The sequence below is a fragment of the Polypterus senegalus genome, chromosome 16 (assembly GCF_016835505.1).
Source record: "Polypterus senegalus isolate Bchr_013 chromosome 16, ASM1683550v1, whole genome shotgun sequence".
NCBI classification, from domain to species: Eukaryota; Metazoa; Chordata; class Cladistia; order Polypteriformes; family Polypteridae; genus Polypterus; species Polypterus senegalus.
The window spans coordinates 4,836,977-4,852,764 of NC_053169.1; the positions used below are offsets into that span (position 1 = coordinate 4,836,977).

Below are 15,788 nucleotides of genomic sequence, written 5' to 3' on the forward strand. Positions count from 1 at the left end.
CACCTTTTACAGTTACTGTGTACACAAAGAGAAACATCCGTTCATTTGTCCATCCAACTCTGTATGCTATTCAGGATGAAGGGCAGCATTGGGTGCAAAGACAAAACTGACCCTGAACAGGATAGGATGTCCATATAAATTAAAATCTCAAAACAACAAAACAAAGGAGCACAGCTGCCCAAATTCTGCCCAAGGCAGCTGTCTGTGGTTGAGATGTTTAGACAGCATAAAGACCCATGTTAAAGTGTTAGACAGCATTAATCAGAGTAAACTTTTCAGGCACAGACATTGACAAAAGAAGCTTTAAGATCCAACTGTGCCCCCTTAATGTTTTCAATTTCTACACACAAAATCCAATACCCAGTCTCCCTATGGTCACAAGGCGGAAAGAATTCAAGGTGTGTGAGGCAGGGTTCAAGAAAACCAGAAGGCCGAGTGCAGGACTTACTTGTGCTTGTTGTTTTCTGTTAAGTCACTGTTTATTGGTATCAAGGATCCATTAATGTTGCGCATCTAAAAAAAAAAAATAGGAAAATAAAATTATTACTGGCTAGAACACATGACATAGTCCCCATATACCTAAAAAGAAACGCCGAGTTGACAAGCTTGTGAGGCATGGAAGGATCAGGTGTTTACTACCTAACATGACATGATTTTGTATTGCCTAAGATGTCTGAGGGTACTCAGCATGGCCATACTGCCTCCTTCTTATTATTAGTGCATTGCACTTGCCTTGTTAGTAGTTTAATTCTCTTGTAATGTGCTTGCACTCATTAATGTTGACTATACGAAGCACTGAACCAACATGATATATGGGAGGACTGGCACCCCAGCCAGAATGGTACTGGGGACCTTACCCAGCTAGGATGCCCATCTCACATGGAAGGACTAGGGGAGACAGCTTGTGCAAGGCATTGTTTCCCACAGAACGCTAGGTGGCAGCCCCCCTGGGTTATGGTAACCCCACTGATTCCCAGACGGCATGTTGGAAATTGGATCAGCAAGCCCTAATTTGTCGGGCTCCAGTCTCACCTGGAAGACTGGACCCCAATTTTTGAGACACCGGAAGTACTCCTGGGTCATATATAAAAGGAGTTGCCCCACTACAATTTGAGAACTAGAGTTGGGAGGAGGAGAGTGAAGCTTGCTGTGTGAAACTGAGGAGGAAGAGAAAGAGCGACAGAGAAAGAAAGTGCATATTGCTGATGCTGTGGAAAACGCTTACCTTGAGGAAGAGTTTCACAAAATAAAAATCCTTTTGTTGGTGGCAAACTTTTATCCAAGCCTGCGTGCCAGGAGTTTGGGGAGCTGCAGTGCCCCCTAGGGACCGCAATGTAAGGATATTTTGTTTTAATACCATTGATGGGCAGACTGTAGACTTTTTGGTAAGTTGCATATGACCCTTTGTGACTTGAGGTCAGAATTCTGTCACTGTCCCTTTTCTGTATCACAAAAGGCACCTAAAGGAGACTGGCACGAGGAAGGGCATCCAGTCTTAAAAAAAATGTCCTCATTCACTCCTTTTTATGTGTGTGTGGTGTTGGGGGGGTCAACTGGCTAATGTGGGTGAGACAGCTCGAGACAAAGAGATTTGGTGTATAATGTCAATATGCATCAAGGCAAACTTGGCTTATATTCCTGACGAATGGAGCATCCCGATGGCATTCCCTCATTGTCAGAAGAGGCTCCATCATGCACAGGGCAGTCATAGGTACATCCCTGGCAAGAAGTAAGCAGAGCTCCCCTCTGTGGAAACCATCCCTCAGGCCACAGCTAAGGATTTCCTCTTTCAAGGGTGACTTGGCCATTAGTACAAGCCTTTATCTTCCTTCTGGCCAGAAATCGTCGGCTTCAAGTCATATCCCTCAGCCCTACAATTTATCCAATCAAACATTAAATTCCTGAACTTGCATAACTGCTACGTTAAGTATTATTTAATTCAAAGTTATTCATTCATAATTATGGCATCTATTAATTAGCCCCATAAAACTGTGTTCTGAAATGAAGTTTAGCCACAATGATTCAGCGAAAGGATCATTAAGAACAGAACTTGAGCTGTCGGCAGTGACCAGGGCACAGTTAGATCAGCGTCCTTACTAAATAGCCTGTGTGGCCACGCGGGTTTCCTCTAAATGTCCAAAGGCAGGCAAGTGACACTAGGCGACTTCTAACTGTAGGGTATGTCAGACTGGTTGAGTACAGTTGCTAATCTTGTGGCCTTAAATTTTAAAAATACTTTGTCTGTCCTAGCAGCTTACAACGGAGCTCTATGGAACCCCGAACACCCATACCACCTGATAACATAAAGTCATTAAACTCACCAAATACGTCCACTTTGAAGCGGCAAAGGTTTTGATTTAAGAAAACGTGCTGTCCATGTGCAAGAGCCATCCTTGTGATGACTGAAGGAAACCAGAAGTAATTATTAATCACAGATTCTTGGCCCTATTTTATCGACATAAGATTACATTTCTTGCTTGTTTGTGTGCCTGCAGCAGCCATGGAGTTATGGCAACGCATTGGTGAACCCCCCAATCCCACAACAACTTGTGTGGTTATTTTACATTGGCCATGAAGCAGGGAGTTTCATTGTACTTTTATTTTTAATGAAGGCCTTAGACTTTATAAAGAGACAAGCCACCTTTGCTGTGCAACGTCTTGCACATACACAATAAAAAGAAAATCACAAAATGGCAGAGTGTATGGAAATAGCAGAATGAAGCATCACAAACCCATCACTGATTTTTGTTTAATGTATAATGAGACACTCTTGCTGCTGACACAGTAATAAAGTAACTGAGCCCAATGATTTTAAATGAGTAAATTCTTTGACCCTGATGCCAATCAACCTGTAAAGACTCCTTGGCACTGTGAGACAGGAATGACAGCACACAGGCCCTATAGTGTGTGTGTGTTCACTCTGCGATGGAGAATCTGCGTATCTTTATGGCGACTCTGACCCATCCATACACAATGTTTTGGAGAAAGTAGAGAAATGCAGCCAGACCAGCTAAATGGCGACTCAGGTGTAGAAAACTCAAATCATGATCTGTTATTTTAACGTTTGCTGATGTGACAAACGTATCAAACCTCAAAAGTGATGAATAGGATGCCCCGACTCCACTGTATTTGCTTTTTAAGAGGGCCAATGCTGCGTATTTGCACTGAAGCAATTTCTTGAGTTTTCCACAGCTGATACTGGCCACCTGTTGTCATTTCTCAGAATTAGAAGCCAATAATTGCCTGAAGTTAAAGTACATTTGTGACTCACGCCCTATAAAGCTCCTGCCCTACAGCCTATTCGTGGCCTAATGGTTTGACACAGCATGGCTTGTCTGCACTACTTGAAGGCTACTCAGAGGGTCAGATATGAAAGGAATGGCCTTTTAGGGACTGGCAACATTTATTTGCCCATGATGATGACCAGCTTATGAGCCAATTTCAATCTTTTCCCAAGAGCCATTCTGTTCGAATGATGTGCTGACTTAGGCCCAGCATTAGAAAGTCAAAGTACCTGAAGTCAGGCTATGCCTGTTTATGTGCAGGTTGTAACGATGGTTAGGTTTCCATCAACAGGCATCCACCTGAAGGATCTGGCTGACAGGTCAGGAATATCTCAGCCAAGCTTCAGCTTATCATGCCTGCTGTGCTGGAAGACATAAGCTGACTGACGAGGCACTTCATTCATTTTTGGTATGGTGTGCATATACAGGTCACCATAAAAAGGAAATCTGCAAGTGTGTCCGGCTGTCCAGGTAGCCACACCACATGCACTTAAGAGGAGGTCATCCACCTGAAGCTAAGTACTTGGATGGGAGACCATCTAGGAAAAGCTTGGGTTGCTGCTGTAAGAGGTGTTAGTGAGATGAGCAGGGGGAGTTTACCCTGTGGTCTGGGTGTGGCTCCTAATGTCCCAGTACAGTGATGGGAATAAGGCACTGTAAAAATGGTGCCGAGCTTCGGATGAGAAGTAAAACCGATGTCCTGACTCTATGTGGTCATAAAAGATCCCTGGGCAGCCTGAATAAAGAGCAGGGTGTACCCTGTTGTCAAGGCTAACTTTCCCATCACGGTCTCGTCATTCTGGCCCCCTAATCACCTCCTGTCTCTAATTGGCTCTGTCTGTCATCAATTCACCACCTGACAGCTAATGTGTGGTGAGCACACTGGCACAATAATGGCTACTGTTGCATCATCCAAGTGGTGGATGAAGTGGCTCCCCACTCACTAAGGCACTTTGAGTAGTGAGAAAAGCGTTCTATAAATGTAAAGAATTACTATTATTAAAGTCATCAGGGCAATTGGCTGCAATAAGGACACCTGGCGAGAGTGAAGCTGGTTTTGTTAATCGTAAGCAGTGACGTTCCATTCACATGCAAGTTGTCTGTGAGGCCAAGATGAGACTAATAAATGCCATGGCTCAATTCATGATTCAGAAATTCTGAGGCAAGGGGGTCTTAGCGGATAACTTGCTGATGAAGCTGAATGTGATGACTGACTTGTTGGTAAGGCTGAACCCTCAGTTTTTTCATATGGCTGTGGTGTTATGGGTCCACAGCTCGTTGAGCAAAGGCCATTCATTTTAAATAAATAATCAACGCGCTCGCGGCTTAGCGAGGAGTCGTTGGGCCATAGCAAGCCGTGGGGCGATCCGTAGGGTGTGGGCGTTTCTCACCGAGTGCACAGGTGAGGAACTGCCCACATTCGTGATTGTCCCATGGCTAATGCTGCAGCTGCTGTGGCCCTCATCATTAAAAAAAAAAGCGCGAGTCGGTTGTGAGGGGGAAAAATGGAAAGAGGAGAAAAGAGAGAGAGGAAAAGAGGACGGAGGTTACAGGGAGCGAGGAAGCAGGTGGTGCGTGCGTGTGTTGAGTGCGCGATCGAGGGCAGCTGTAAGGAAGCTGGGTGTTAGGCCAACACCCAGACGTTTGAGTTGATGTTGCTCCCGCTGAGCGACCAGGTAGCGGGAGTGCCCAGAGGAAAGTGACGAGCCGCAGAAGGCCGTGGAAAGGCAGCGGAAGTCGGGAGACTTGGTGGTGGAGTCCCCAATGTGTGCGTCCTGGCTATTGGGGTAATCAAGTCTCGGGGACTGGGATGAGAGCCAAACCGAAGCCAGGGATCGGGAGGTCTCCAGTCTCGAGTGTGTAGAGGAGGGTAGCTGCAGAGAGCGTCTTGCCTGCTGCTAAGCCCTAACGGGATAAGCAGGTGAGACGCTAACATAGAAGAGCACCGGACTTGTTGTTTTAATTATTTATTTAATGAAGAACGTTTCAATTGCACTTTATGAACACTGTTTATTTTGTTGACTGTTTTTAATAAAAAGCACTGATGCACTTTTTTTGCACCACCCCTTGCACAAGTGTTTATTTGCCTCCACTGACTAGCTCACTCGGTTACGTTATCGACGGTGGTGGGTTCAAGGGTTCCCAAAATCAGATGGGAGTGTGGAGCCAGAACCCACATCGTCACAATGGCCTATACCAAGGGTGTCCAACCCCAGTCCTGGTGGGCAGCAGTGGCTGCAGGTTTTCATTCTAACCCTTTTCCAAATCAGTAAGCAGTTTTCACTGCTAATTAACTCCTTTTCCCTTCATTTTAATAGCCCTGTTTTTAAGGATTCGGTCCTCTGAATTGATTTATTTCTTCATTAAATGGCAGCCAATCAGAAATGAGATGTGAAATGTGCCGACAGATGAGCAGCTAAACTGGAACGTCAAACTCCCAATTTCACTCCAACCAGTTTCTTAATGAGAAGCCGATTTTCGTTGTTAATTAAAGCCATTATTGAATATCAGGACTTATTGCTGCTCTCATCCTGCCACAGCAGACTGCTGATTTTCTGCTTTTTCTAAGACCACCATCCAGATGTTTTGGTGACCTGAACAGACCAACATGACTGAAACCCTCACCTTTCTTCATTTTCAGGATAGCTGGTCATGTGGCAGCTTGTTTTGTGTCTCGTTATTATTAAGGAAAAAGATACAACTAAGGGGTCTGAGTAACGTCAATTAAAACAAAGGCAAAACTAGCGAATAAGCAGCAAAAACGGCTCACTAATTAAGAAGATGGTTAGAATGAAAACCCGCAGCTACTGCAACCTCCAAGGACCGGAGTCAGACAACCCTGGCCTATACTCTTCATTGTCACAGCAATCATGTCATTCCATATGACAGGTGATAGTGGCTGCCTGCTCAGATGCCTTTCTTTAACCCCCAGAGTGTAGATGAGAGGTGCTAAAATGTCATGCATGTTTGTGTTGCCCACCATAGGACTCCTCAGATGCAGGTGGTGGTGTCTCAATGTGTCAGGTGGGAGCCACACTACCAGCCAATGAAGATTAAAATAGTCCATAAATGGCTGTTTTAATATAGCAACCTGGTGGGTTTGAGGTGCATATGCCTGGTTTTATAAATCTGAATTTCTTAGCATTTTGTTGTATTTTGGCTGACACATGCTTTCACGCTGCATTTCATGCAAAGTATTATAAATGAGACCTAGGTATGGAGATATGCTGATAAATTACAGTGAAGAAACCTTGAATGATTCTATAGATAGATAGATAGATGATTGACAGGAGTCTGCTCAGCGCCCGTTGCTCTGCCATGGATGTCAAACTGTCCAGCTCCGTGCCTACAATAGAGCCTGCCTTCCTCACCAGTTTGTCCCTCTTCTTTATGTTGCCTCCCCAGCACAACTTTGTGTAGAAGAGGGCGCTCGCCACAACCGTCTGATAGAACATCTGCAGCATCTTATTACAGATGCTGAAGGACACCAGCCTTCTAATGAAGTATTGTCGTCTCTGTCCTCTCTTGCACAGACCATCAGTATTGGCAGTCCAGTCCAGTTTATCATCCAGCTGCACTCCCAGGTATTTCTAGGTCTGCACCCTCTGCACAGTCACCTCTGATGATCACGGGGTCCATGAGGGTCCTGGTCCTCCTAAAATCCACCACCAGCTCCTTGGTTTTGCTGGTGTTCAGGTGTAGGTGGTTTGAGTCGCACCATTTAACAAAGTCCTTGATTACATTCCTATACTCCTCCTCCTGCCCACTCCTGATGCAGCCCACTATAGCAGTGTCATCAGTGAACTTTCGCACGTGGCAGGACTCTGAGTTGTATTGGAAGTCTGATGTATGTTGGCTGAACAGGACTGGATAAAGTCCAGTCCCCTGCAGCGCTCCTGTGTTGCTGACCACAATGTCAGACCTGAAGTTCCTGAGACGCACATACTGAGGTCTGTCTGTAAGCTACTCCCATCTCTGTCAGCTTGTCCCTAAGGAGCAAAGGTTGGATGGTGTTGAAGGCACTAGAGAAGTCCAGAAACATAATTCTTACTGCACCACTGCCTCTGTCCAAGTGGGAGAAGGATTGGTGTAGCATATAGATGATGGCATCCTCCGCTCCCACCTTCTCCTGGTATGCGAACTGCAGCAGGTCTAGGGGGTGGCGGACCTGTGGCCTCAGGTGGTGAAGCAGCAGTCGCTCCATGGTCTTCATCATATGTGACGTCAGAGCAACAGCCTTTGGGACTGGAGTGATGCAAGATGTTTTCCAAAGCCTCGGGACTCTCCCCTGTTCCAGGCTCAGGTTGAAGATGCTCTGTAGAGGACTCCCCAGCTCCAGTGCACAGGCCTTCAGCAGTCATGGTGATACTCCATCTGGACCCACTGCTTTGCTGGCATGAAGTCTCCTCAGCTCTCTGCTCACCTGGGCTGCTGTAATTGTGGGTGGAGATGTCTCCCCTATGCTGGTATCAGCAGAAGGATGGGTGGAGGGTGCAGTACTCCGAGGTGAGAGTGGGTTAGGGTGGTCAAACCTGTTAAAGAAGTTGTTCATCTGGTTTGCTCTCGATGGTGGCACCCCGCTTTGAGCTGCTGCCAGTGATGATCTTCATCCCATCCCATACTTCCTTCATGCTATTATTCTGCAACTTCTGCTCCAGCTTTCTCCTGTACTGCTCCTTCGCCGCCCTCAGCTGGACTCGGAGTTCCTTCTGCACGTGCTTGAGCTCATGCTGATCACCTACTTTAAAAGCCCTTTTCTTCCTTGATGTCACTTGTAATCCATGACTTGTTGTTAGTATAGCAGCGTACTGTTCTTACTGGATCTACAATGTCCATACAGAAGTTGATGTAGTCAGTAGTGCAGTCAACAACCTCCTCAATGTTCTCACTATTTGACCCCTTCAGGATATCCCAGTCCGTAGTTCCAGTCTCTCAGAGCCTGCTCTGACTCAGGGGACCACTTCCTGAATGAGCGTGTGGTTGTAGGTCGCTCCCTCACTCTTGGTTTGTAGTGAGGCTGAAGCAGAACCAGGTTATGATCTGCTTTCCCAAGTGCAGGCAGCGGGGTGGCGCTGTATGCGTCTTTAAAGTTTGCATACAGTAGGTTGATAGTCCTATTTCTCCGGGTGTTACAATCCACATACTGGGAGAAGGCAGGTAATGTTTTGTCCAGCGTCACTTGATTAAAGTCTCCAGCGATTAGCACAAGCGCCTCAGGGTGCTGCGTTTGTAATTTAGCAACAGCGTTCAGATCATTTAGCCATGAAGTTGTTTGAGTGTAGCCAACTGCAAATGCCAAGGACATATTTGTTTACACTTTGCCTACTGAGGGGCACTTTCATGACCTTTCATTATTTTCTTTTGTTTTACTTTAATGGGTCACTTACCTCAGGCAGCAGGAGGAGGAGTGTCCCATCAAGAGGAACAACTACATACTGAAGTGGCCTCACTCGAGGAAAAAAAACGAATCCATAGCTGAATGCTTCTCTGTTTTAAAATTGAGGAGTTTTCAAATCCGCCGATGCTTTTCAAAGGAATTTCAAATTTCAAAAATTTACCTCAACAAAAATTGACATTTCCCAGCAAATCCATCCATCCATCCATTGTCTAACCCGCTGAATCCGAATACAGGGTCACGGGGGTCTGCTGGAGCCAATCCCAGCCAACACAGGGCACAAGGCAGGAACCAATCCTGGGCAGGGTGCCAACCCACCGCAGTTTCCCAGCAAATATCAATGGATAATAAAGAGACCAATTTCCAACAAAATCAGCCCAAAAAGGGGGAGAAGTTGTTTCATATGGACAGACAGGCAAATATGGCGATCATAGTAGGTGCTTTCACATTATTATATACTAAAAAACCAAGAGTGGTCTTCCCTGGACTTGTTCATATACTCAGATATGAGGATGGATATTTAAGGAGTAAACTGCAAGACAATGACTATATTTTTATATTATGTACATTAAAGAACCATCAACAATAAATCAAATCAAATTAATAATATATTGAACACTTATTATAAAAGTAAACTTGAATAAATCGGACTCTGCAGCAGCATGAATAAAAGGTATCACTTCCGGTTAGCAGAAATAGCCCAAAGGTTGATAGAAAGCTACACTTTGTACCAAATACTTGTATGCAAAATTTGGTTGACCTGAGTGAAAGCGAACTCAGGTTATCGTGTTTACATACACAGAGACACAGACAGACACACAGACATCATTCTAAAATGTATTTTCAGACTCAGGGAGGTCTAAAACATTGAGATTCATCAATATCTTGAAATAGAATTTTTGGAGGATTCCAATACTTTTCCTGTACTCTGTATAAGAGAAATTAAAAAACACAGACACAGGGAGTATGTACAAACCCCACACAGAAAGTTTCCATGCCAGGATGTGAAGCCATGTCACTGGAGCTGCGCGACAGTGAATGCCACCTCATCTCACATTCATCTAAACTATCGCTCATTTCTGTTTCAATTTCAGTTTATTACCTACAGGCCATGAATCCATGCTGTGTAAATAATCATCTCATCTGCCAAGTTGGACATTGGACCTTATGACCAGACGGTAAACAAATGTCTGCCTCTTGTGGTAAAGTGGATATTGTCGCTCCATTGTCAGTCCCACTTTTGGCCAATTCAAACCTGCCTCGTGTCCGATTCTCCCTCGTTCAGGCAGCTTTGAATTGGTGTATGTGGGACTGACAATTGAAAGACAATATTCACATTTCCACCAGTTACACTCATTTGTTTACAAAGATAATTTACAAATTCTCGATGAAGGAAAGCCTCACATTTTGTGGTAACATCACAGAAATTTTAAAACTCGTCAGTCATACACGAGTCACTACGTGTAAAAAATCTTTCATTCAGATTATGTCTATAAATGTGAACATGGCTTGTTTCTCTTTATACACCTTCTAAAATTGAACTACACATGCTTATTTATGCTGAAATTGACAAACAAAAATTGTAAGACTTTGGGGAGTTCAGCATGGAAAAAGTTGGGAAAGCAGCACCACTCAAATTGTGAGATAAACAAGAAAACCCTGAATGAGAGGAAGATTTGTGAAGGAGAGCCGACCGCAGAGAATTGCCAGACTCCGGTAACCTAGTAGGAAGGTAAGAAAGGCTTACAGGGTGCAGAGCGACATCTCTGAACACCCAGCCATTGGTGTCCAGTCCTGTCAGCGAGGCACCAAAACTGAATGAAAGAACAAACAAAAATGGAGTCTGGCCTAACGAATCTCACCTTCTGCCACAATATGCAAATGATCAGGATCAGAATTTGGAGTAAACATCCAGAGTTAAAGCATCCACCATACAGGCTGGTGCCGGTGGTCTAACTGAGTAAATGTTTTCTTGCCACACAATAGGCCTCTTGATACCAACTGAATGCCATTTGAGTGTGTATGGATAGTATGACAATAAAGCTACTTCACCTGACTTGACCGATCACCCCATTAATAGCCCCATTACATGGGTTTAAATTGTCACAAACCACATATTATCTTAAGTTCATTCCATGACAGTGACAATGACTTTACTCTAATGGCCTGCACTTTTTCCAGATCTCAATTCAATGAAATGAAATGAAAGGCAGTTGCAAAATCTGCAGGTCCTTGGCCTTGAACCCTAACCCAGTCTCTGTGATCGTAGACTTTGCACATTCTCCTTACCTCTTTGTGGGCTTCCTCAAAGTTTAGGTTACATGGTGACCCTAAATTGACAAGACATGAGAGAATATGGTTGTGTGTGAGTGATAGATTGGCATCCCGTGCAGGGTTGCTTCCTGCCTTGTTTACGATTCTCTCTTGTGCATGCAGCTATGAATTGGAATAACATCTCTTATATTTATTTCTCTTCTGGTTTATCCTGCTTCCTCTTCAAAACCGGTCCCCCCCTCATGCAGCCCACATGGCATTTCTCGATTCTTATTCCTCCTCTTCCAAACCCTTCCCCACTCTGCCTGCGGCCTCCCATATACCCCCACGCCACTTTTCTCGATTCCTATTCCTCCTTTGGACTACCACGTTCCCCGCTCCTCTCTTATGACCCCATTGGTGTCACGTCACCACCCTATTTCTAGCCTGACCGCGTGACCTTTCACTTTGGCCATGGGAGTCTCTGGACCTTTGGCATTGGTTTCGCTCCTTGCTATTTTCATTATACTGCGATGGTTGTTTCCTAAGCCTTTGTTATAAAATGAACGACAGCATCTTCTCTGTCGACGAGTTTTTGTACAACGTCATCTCTATTCCAGGATCCGTCAACTGCCTATTCCTATCAGTGGGTTATTTGTTGACACAAACGGTTGACGAAGGCGATGCACTCTCACTACAACATAGGACAGTAGATTTTGTTGCATCAGATTGGGACAGATTTGGAGACGTTCTTCCTGTTGTTCTTACCAACGCAAGTCAAGTTATCACAACAAGTCAGGAGTACTATCAATACATGGCAACATCTGGAGTTTATGGTGGTGAAGCTGAAATGCAAGCTCTTTCCGAGATTCTTCATGCTACCATTGTCATTTACTTCAAACACAACCCCAACATCCCGCCTTGCATTACGTTTGCAAAGATTTGTGTTAATCTACAACAACCAGTCTTCAGCCACGGTCAGTTGTACGTGGCTTTTTCTAGGGTTAGATCTTTCGACTCATTATCTGTCGTCTCCAGCAAAACACCTATTCACAACTGCGTCTTTCAAGAAGTATTTCTTTCTTCTTGATTTCTGAATTCCTTTCTCACCGTTTTCCGTTCCTATTCTTACACTGCCATATGCTACGGTAGGCGTCGGCTAGTTTACATTTATTTGCTTAGCAGACACTGTTATCCAAAGTGACTTACAAAGATGTCAACATAATGGAGTAAACATCAGACTGGCAGACTCTTTAGACTCTTCAAGCATTCTAAATGGGATTGTGGGATTGACATTGGATAGGCAATATTCACCTTTCCATCAGATTCAAGCCTTTGTTTACTGGCTGATGGAGATGTCCAATATTCCGGCTGTGGGGGTTCTTCTCTGAAGGTAGAGGAGCGAACAGAAATCCTGGAGGAACACCTGATGCAGTCAGCATCAGAGCATCAGAGACCTGCACCTTATTAGAAGACCGGCAAGAGAGCAAGCCAAAGCATGAAGTCAAAACGACAGAGAAATGGCTTCATAACAACAATGTGAATATCTGGAGAGGCTGAGTCAGAGTTCAGACCTTAATCCGATGGAGAATCTATGGCTGGACTTGACCAAAGCTGTTCACTCACAATCCTCATGAAGCCTGACAGAGCCTGAGCAGCTTAGCAAAGGTGAATGGGGAAAATGGCAGTGTAGAGACATACAGAGCTGAGAGAGAAAGACAGATCTGTGCACACAAGACTACTAAATATTTCTTTTGTGTTTTACATTTGTAATTCATTTAGAGCAATTTGCAGAGATCTTTTTTCAATTTGACATTAAAAAGTAGTTTTCTGTTGATCAGTGTCAAAAAGGCCAAATTAAATCCATTGAGAGTCAATATTGTATTATAATGAAACTAGCCATCCCCTGCGGCTCGGCCAGTGTAGTAGAGAAATAGGACAAACTTTAGAAATCAATAAACAAACAAACAGGTATCACTAGCTCAGCGGAGGCGAGGTACACTCCAAAACACAGAGGGAGACCAGCTCCCCATTCCTGACGTCACGCTTCCCCTTCCCCTTGGCCCGCAGTCTCTGTCTTGGATTTGCGCAAATATATCGCTCCTGCAAGCAAATTATGATTCTTAGCGCAATCAGAGAAGTCACAAAATGAACCGGAATATTCAAGCAAATTCTAGAAAAAAGCCAGATCTAAGTAGTTATATCGTTTGCTAGCTAAGCAGATGTAAGATACGCCCAGAGGCTGGTGCGTGAGTGACGAGGGCCCTGCCCCTCGGCCTGCAGCATCTCTCTTGGATTCGCGCAAATAAATTGGTACCGCAAGTGAACTATGATACTATAATCAATCGGATTGTTCAAGCAAATTATAGAAAAAAACCTGATCTAAATCCGTTAAGTAGTTCTCTGTACAAAACGTAGATTTCTATTAACTTTTGAGCGTTTTCCGCTAACCAGAAGTAGTACTTTACCTTTTATTCATGCAGCTGCAGAGTCCGATTTATTCAACTTTACTTTTATAATAATTGTTCAATATATTACTAATTTGATTTGATTTGTTGTTGATGGTTCTTTAATGTACATAATATAAAAATATAATCATTGTCTCACAGTTTACTCCTTAAATATCCATCCTTATATCTGAGTATACGGGAAAGTCCAGGGGAGAGCACTCTTGATTTTTCTATGAGCATTCAGATCTTAAGTGTGAACTACTGTAAATCTGTTTGATCTAATCTGAAAATGTAAACCAAATTCGAGCTCTCCCATTCCAACACCCCTCACGCCATGTTGCAACACAGCCAGTTTGAACAGCTCTACTCTTGAGACTCAGGACGGCTGCTGTTTCTTGAGATGCTGGAAACAACAGTCCTACCAGGGCCGTCTGAACAGCATTATAGCACCCCCTTGGCAAAGAAGTGCAATGGGGCCCCTACCTACACAACCACTCGGCAAATCACAACATACAGTACATAGATTAGCATGGGGCCCTCTGGCAACTGCCCAGCATGCCCATGTGTTAAGATGGCCCCGAGTCCTACTATGGTCAACATAAGAAGATAAGAAATCTGACAAGACGATAGGAGACCATTCCATTAATCAAGCCCGTTTGTTTAGTCAACAGCTCAGCTGTCCCATATCTCATCCAGATTCTTCTTAAAGGTTGTCATCTCCATGTCTCGGTGGTTTGTTCCAGATTTCCACAACTCTTTGTGTAAAGAAGAGCTTCCTGGCTCCAGTTTTAAATGCACTTTCCCTTAATTTCCACTGATGTACTTGACGATGTGATTCACCTTAAGCTAAGAGAACATTACTGGATCTGCTTTATCAATGCCTTAGTGTATTTTGAAGGCCTGGATTAGGTCTCCACGCAGTCTCCTCTGCTGAAGGCTAAACAGGTTTCATTTTTAGAGTCTATTTTGGAGTAGAACGTGTCCTTAAGTTCCATGATGCACTTGGTTGCTCTCCTCTGCACAGCTGCAAGTGCTGCTATGACTTAGATCAACGTCTTTGCCACTCTAATTTTTGATCCACCTCCTGGCTGTGTTGCACACTGCAAAGGGATTCAGCCACAGGACTAGCTGTTTGGCGTAGCAGGCAAACAGGTGGCCTTAAGTGCCCACTAAGTGTGAATTGTGAGGTCTACATCAGACTGGCAACCTTGTGGTTTCTACTCCAAACCCTTAACCACAAACAACTATTAACTGTAGTTACTGTGCTGAAACAGAGCATTTTTAAAAACATTTCAATGGGTGAGAGGGCAATTTCTTCATATAATACATTATATTACTGTTAGAAGACAAACCCAGCTTATATTTGGTGGTCATTCATTCGCTGCACAGGAATCCTAGCAGATGTGCTCCAAGCGGAACCCACAAGGCATTTTTCAGTGCCCCTCTGCCCCGTCACATGAACTGCTGCCACGATAGTGGGAGTGTTACAACAGGGTGTCATCTGTAGTGTGCCCATCCTAAACTGGGACTTGCGATGTATTCTGCTAAATGAGCAAATTGTTCCAGGATGGCGTACTGGTCTTGAATTTCAGTTTCTGGCTTTGTTTGTACAGCTGGAGTACACAACCCAACCATAAAGCCTGAGGTGATTGTCCTTTTGTTGAAATGTATAATTTTGCACTGAAAGTGAGGCGTTCATAGGCCAGGAATTTGCATTATCAATCTGCATCAGAAAAATAAGTCAAAGCAAATCAAAAATGAAAGCTTGGCTCACGCCCACCATTTTATTATTATTATTATTGTGTGCCAAAGAAAACCACACCTTGAAATTCAAAAGCTAAAATTAAGAAAAAAAAAAACAAAACGTCATAACAGTCCAGTAACGCCAGGAATTTGCTCATGCTGTAATCATAATTATACAGAATAAGTACTTCCAAATGAAACACAATACATATTTGTATAAGGATGTAATGAACCTGCTTTTAGATTTGTGAAGGGTCAGACTATAATTTTCATAAAGGAAGGGAATCTGCTGGTTTACTTTGCTCTGTAGGGTCATCATGGCCTTCAACTGCGTTAGGCGAGTTTGATCAGGGATGGATCTTATCTATAATATCTGATCTATGAAATGATGCTTACACTATTTTATAAGCACTTCAATTTAACCTTTAGCTTGCTTCTTTGCAGCATTATGCCATAGTAGTTAATGTGTACTTGGTTGAAATCCCATAAACAATCTTTGCCTCTGCAGAGTTAATATTTATATTTAATATTACATGCACACTGCCATCCTGCACAGATGTCACTCCTACAGTTACAGAAATAACGCTCATTTCTGTGGAGAATTAAATGTCTGAAATATGTCTTTGCCTCCACAGGATCCATCCATCCATTGCTGATCCCACT

The 15,788-nt window shown here is 43.8% G+C and overlaps 1 protein-coding gene across 2 annotated transcripts in view; it reads right to left on the bottom strand.

The window, feature by feature from the left end:
- Positions 1–15,788, bottom strand: part of si:zfos-1056e6.1 (uncharacterized protein LOC107988029 homolog) — a 53,477-nt gene that overhangs the window by 23,787 nt on the left and 13,902 nt on the right. For both annotated transcript variants that reach the window (XR_005630847.1, XM_039738093.1), the window contains exon 4: positions 449–513. Coding sequence is in view for 1 of the 2 variants with exons in the window: in XM_039738093.1 (XP_039594027.1) it covers positions 449–513 (65 nt within the window). In the remaining variant the exon portion in view is untranslated. The remainder of the gene's footprint in view (positions 1–448; positions 514–15,788) is intronic.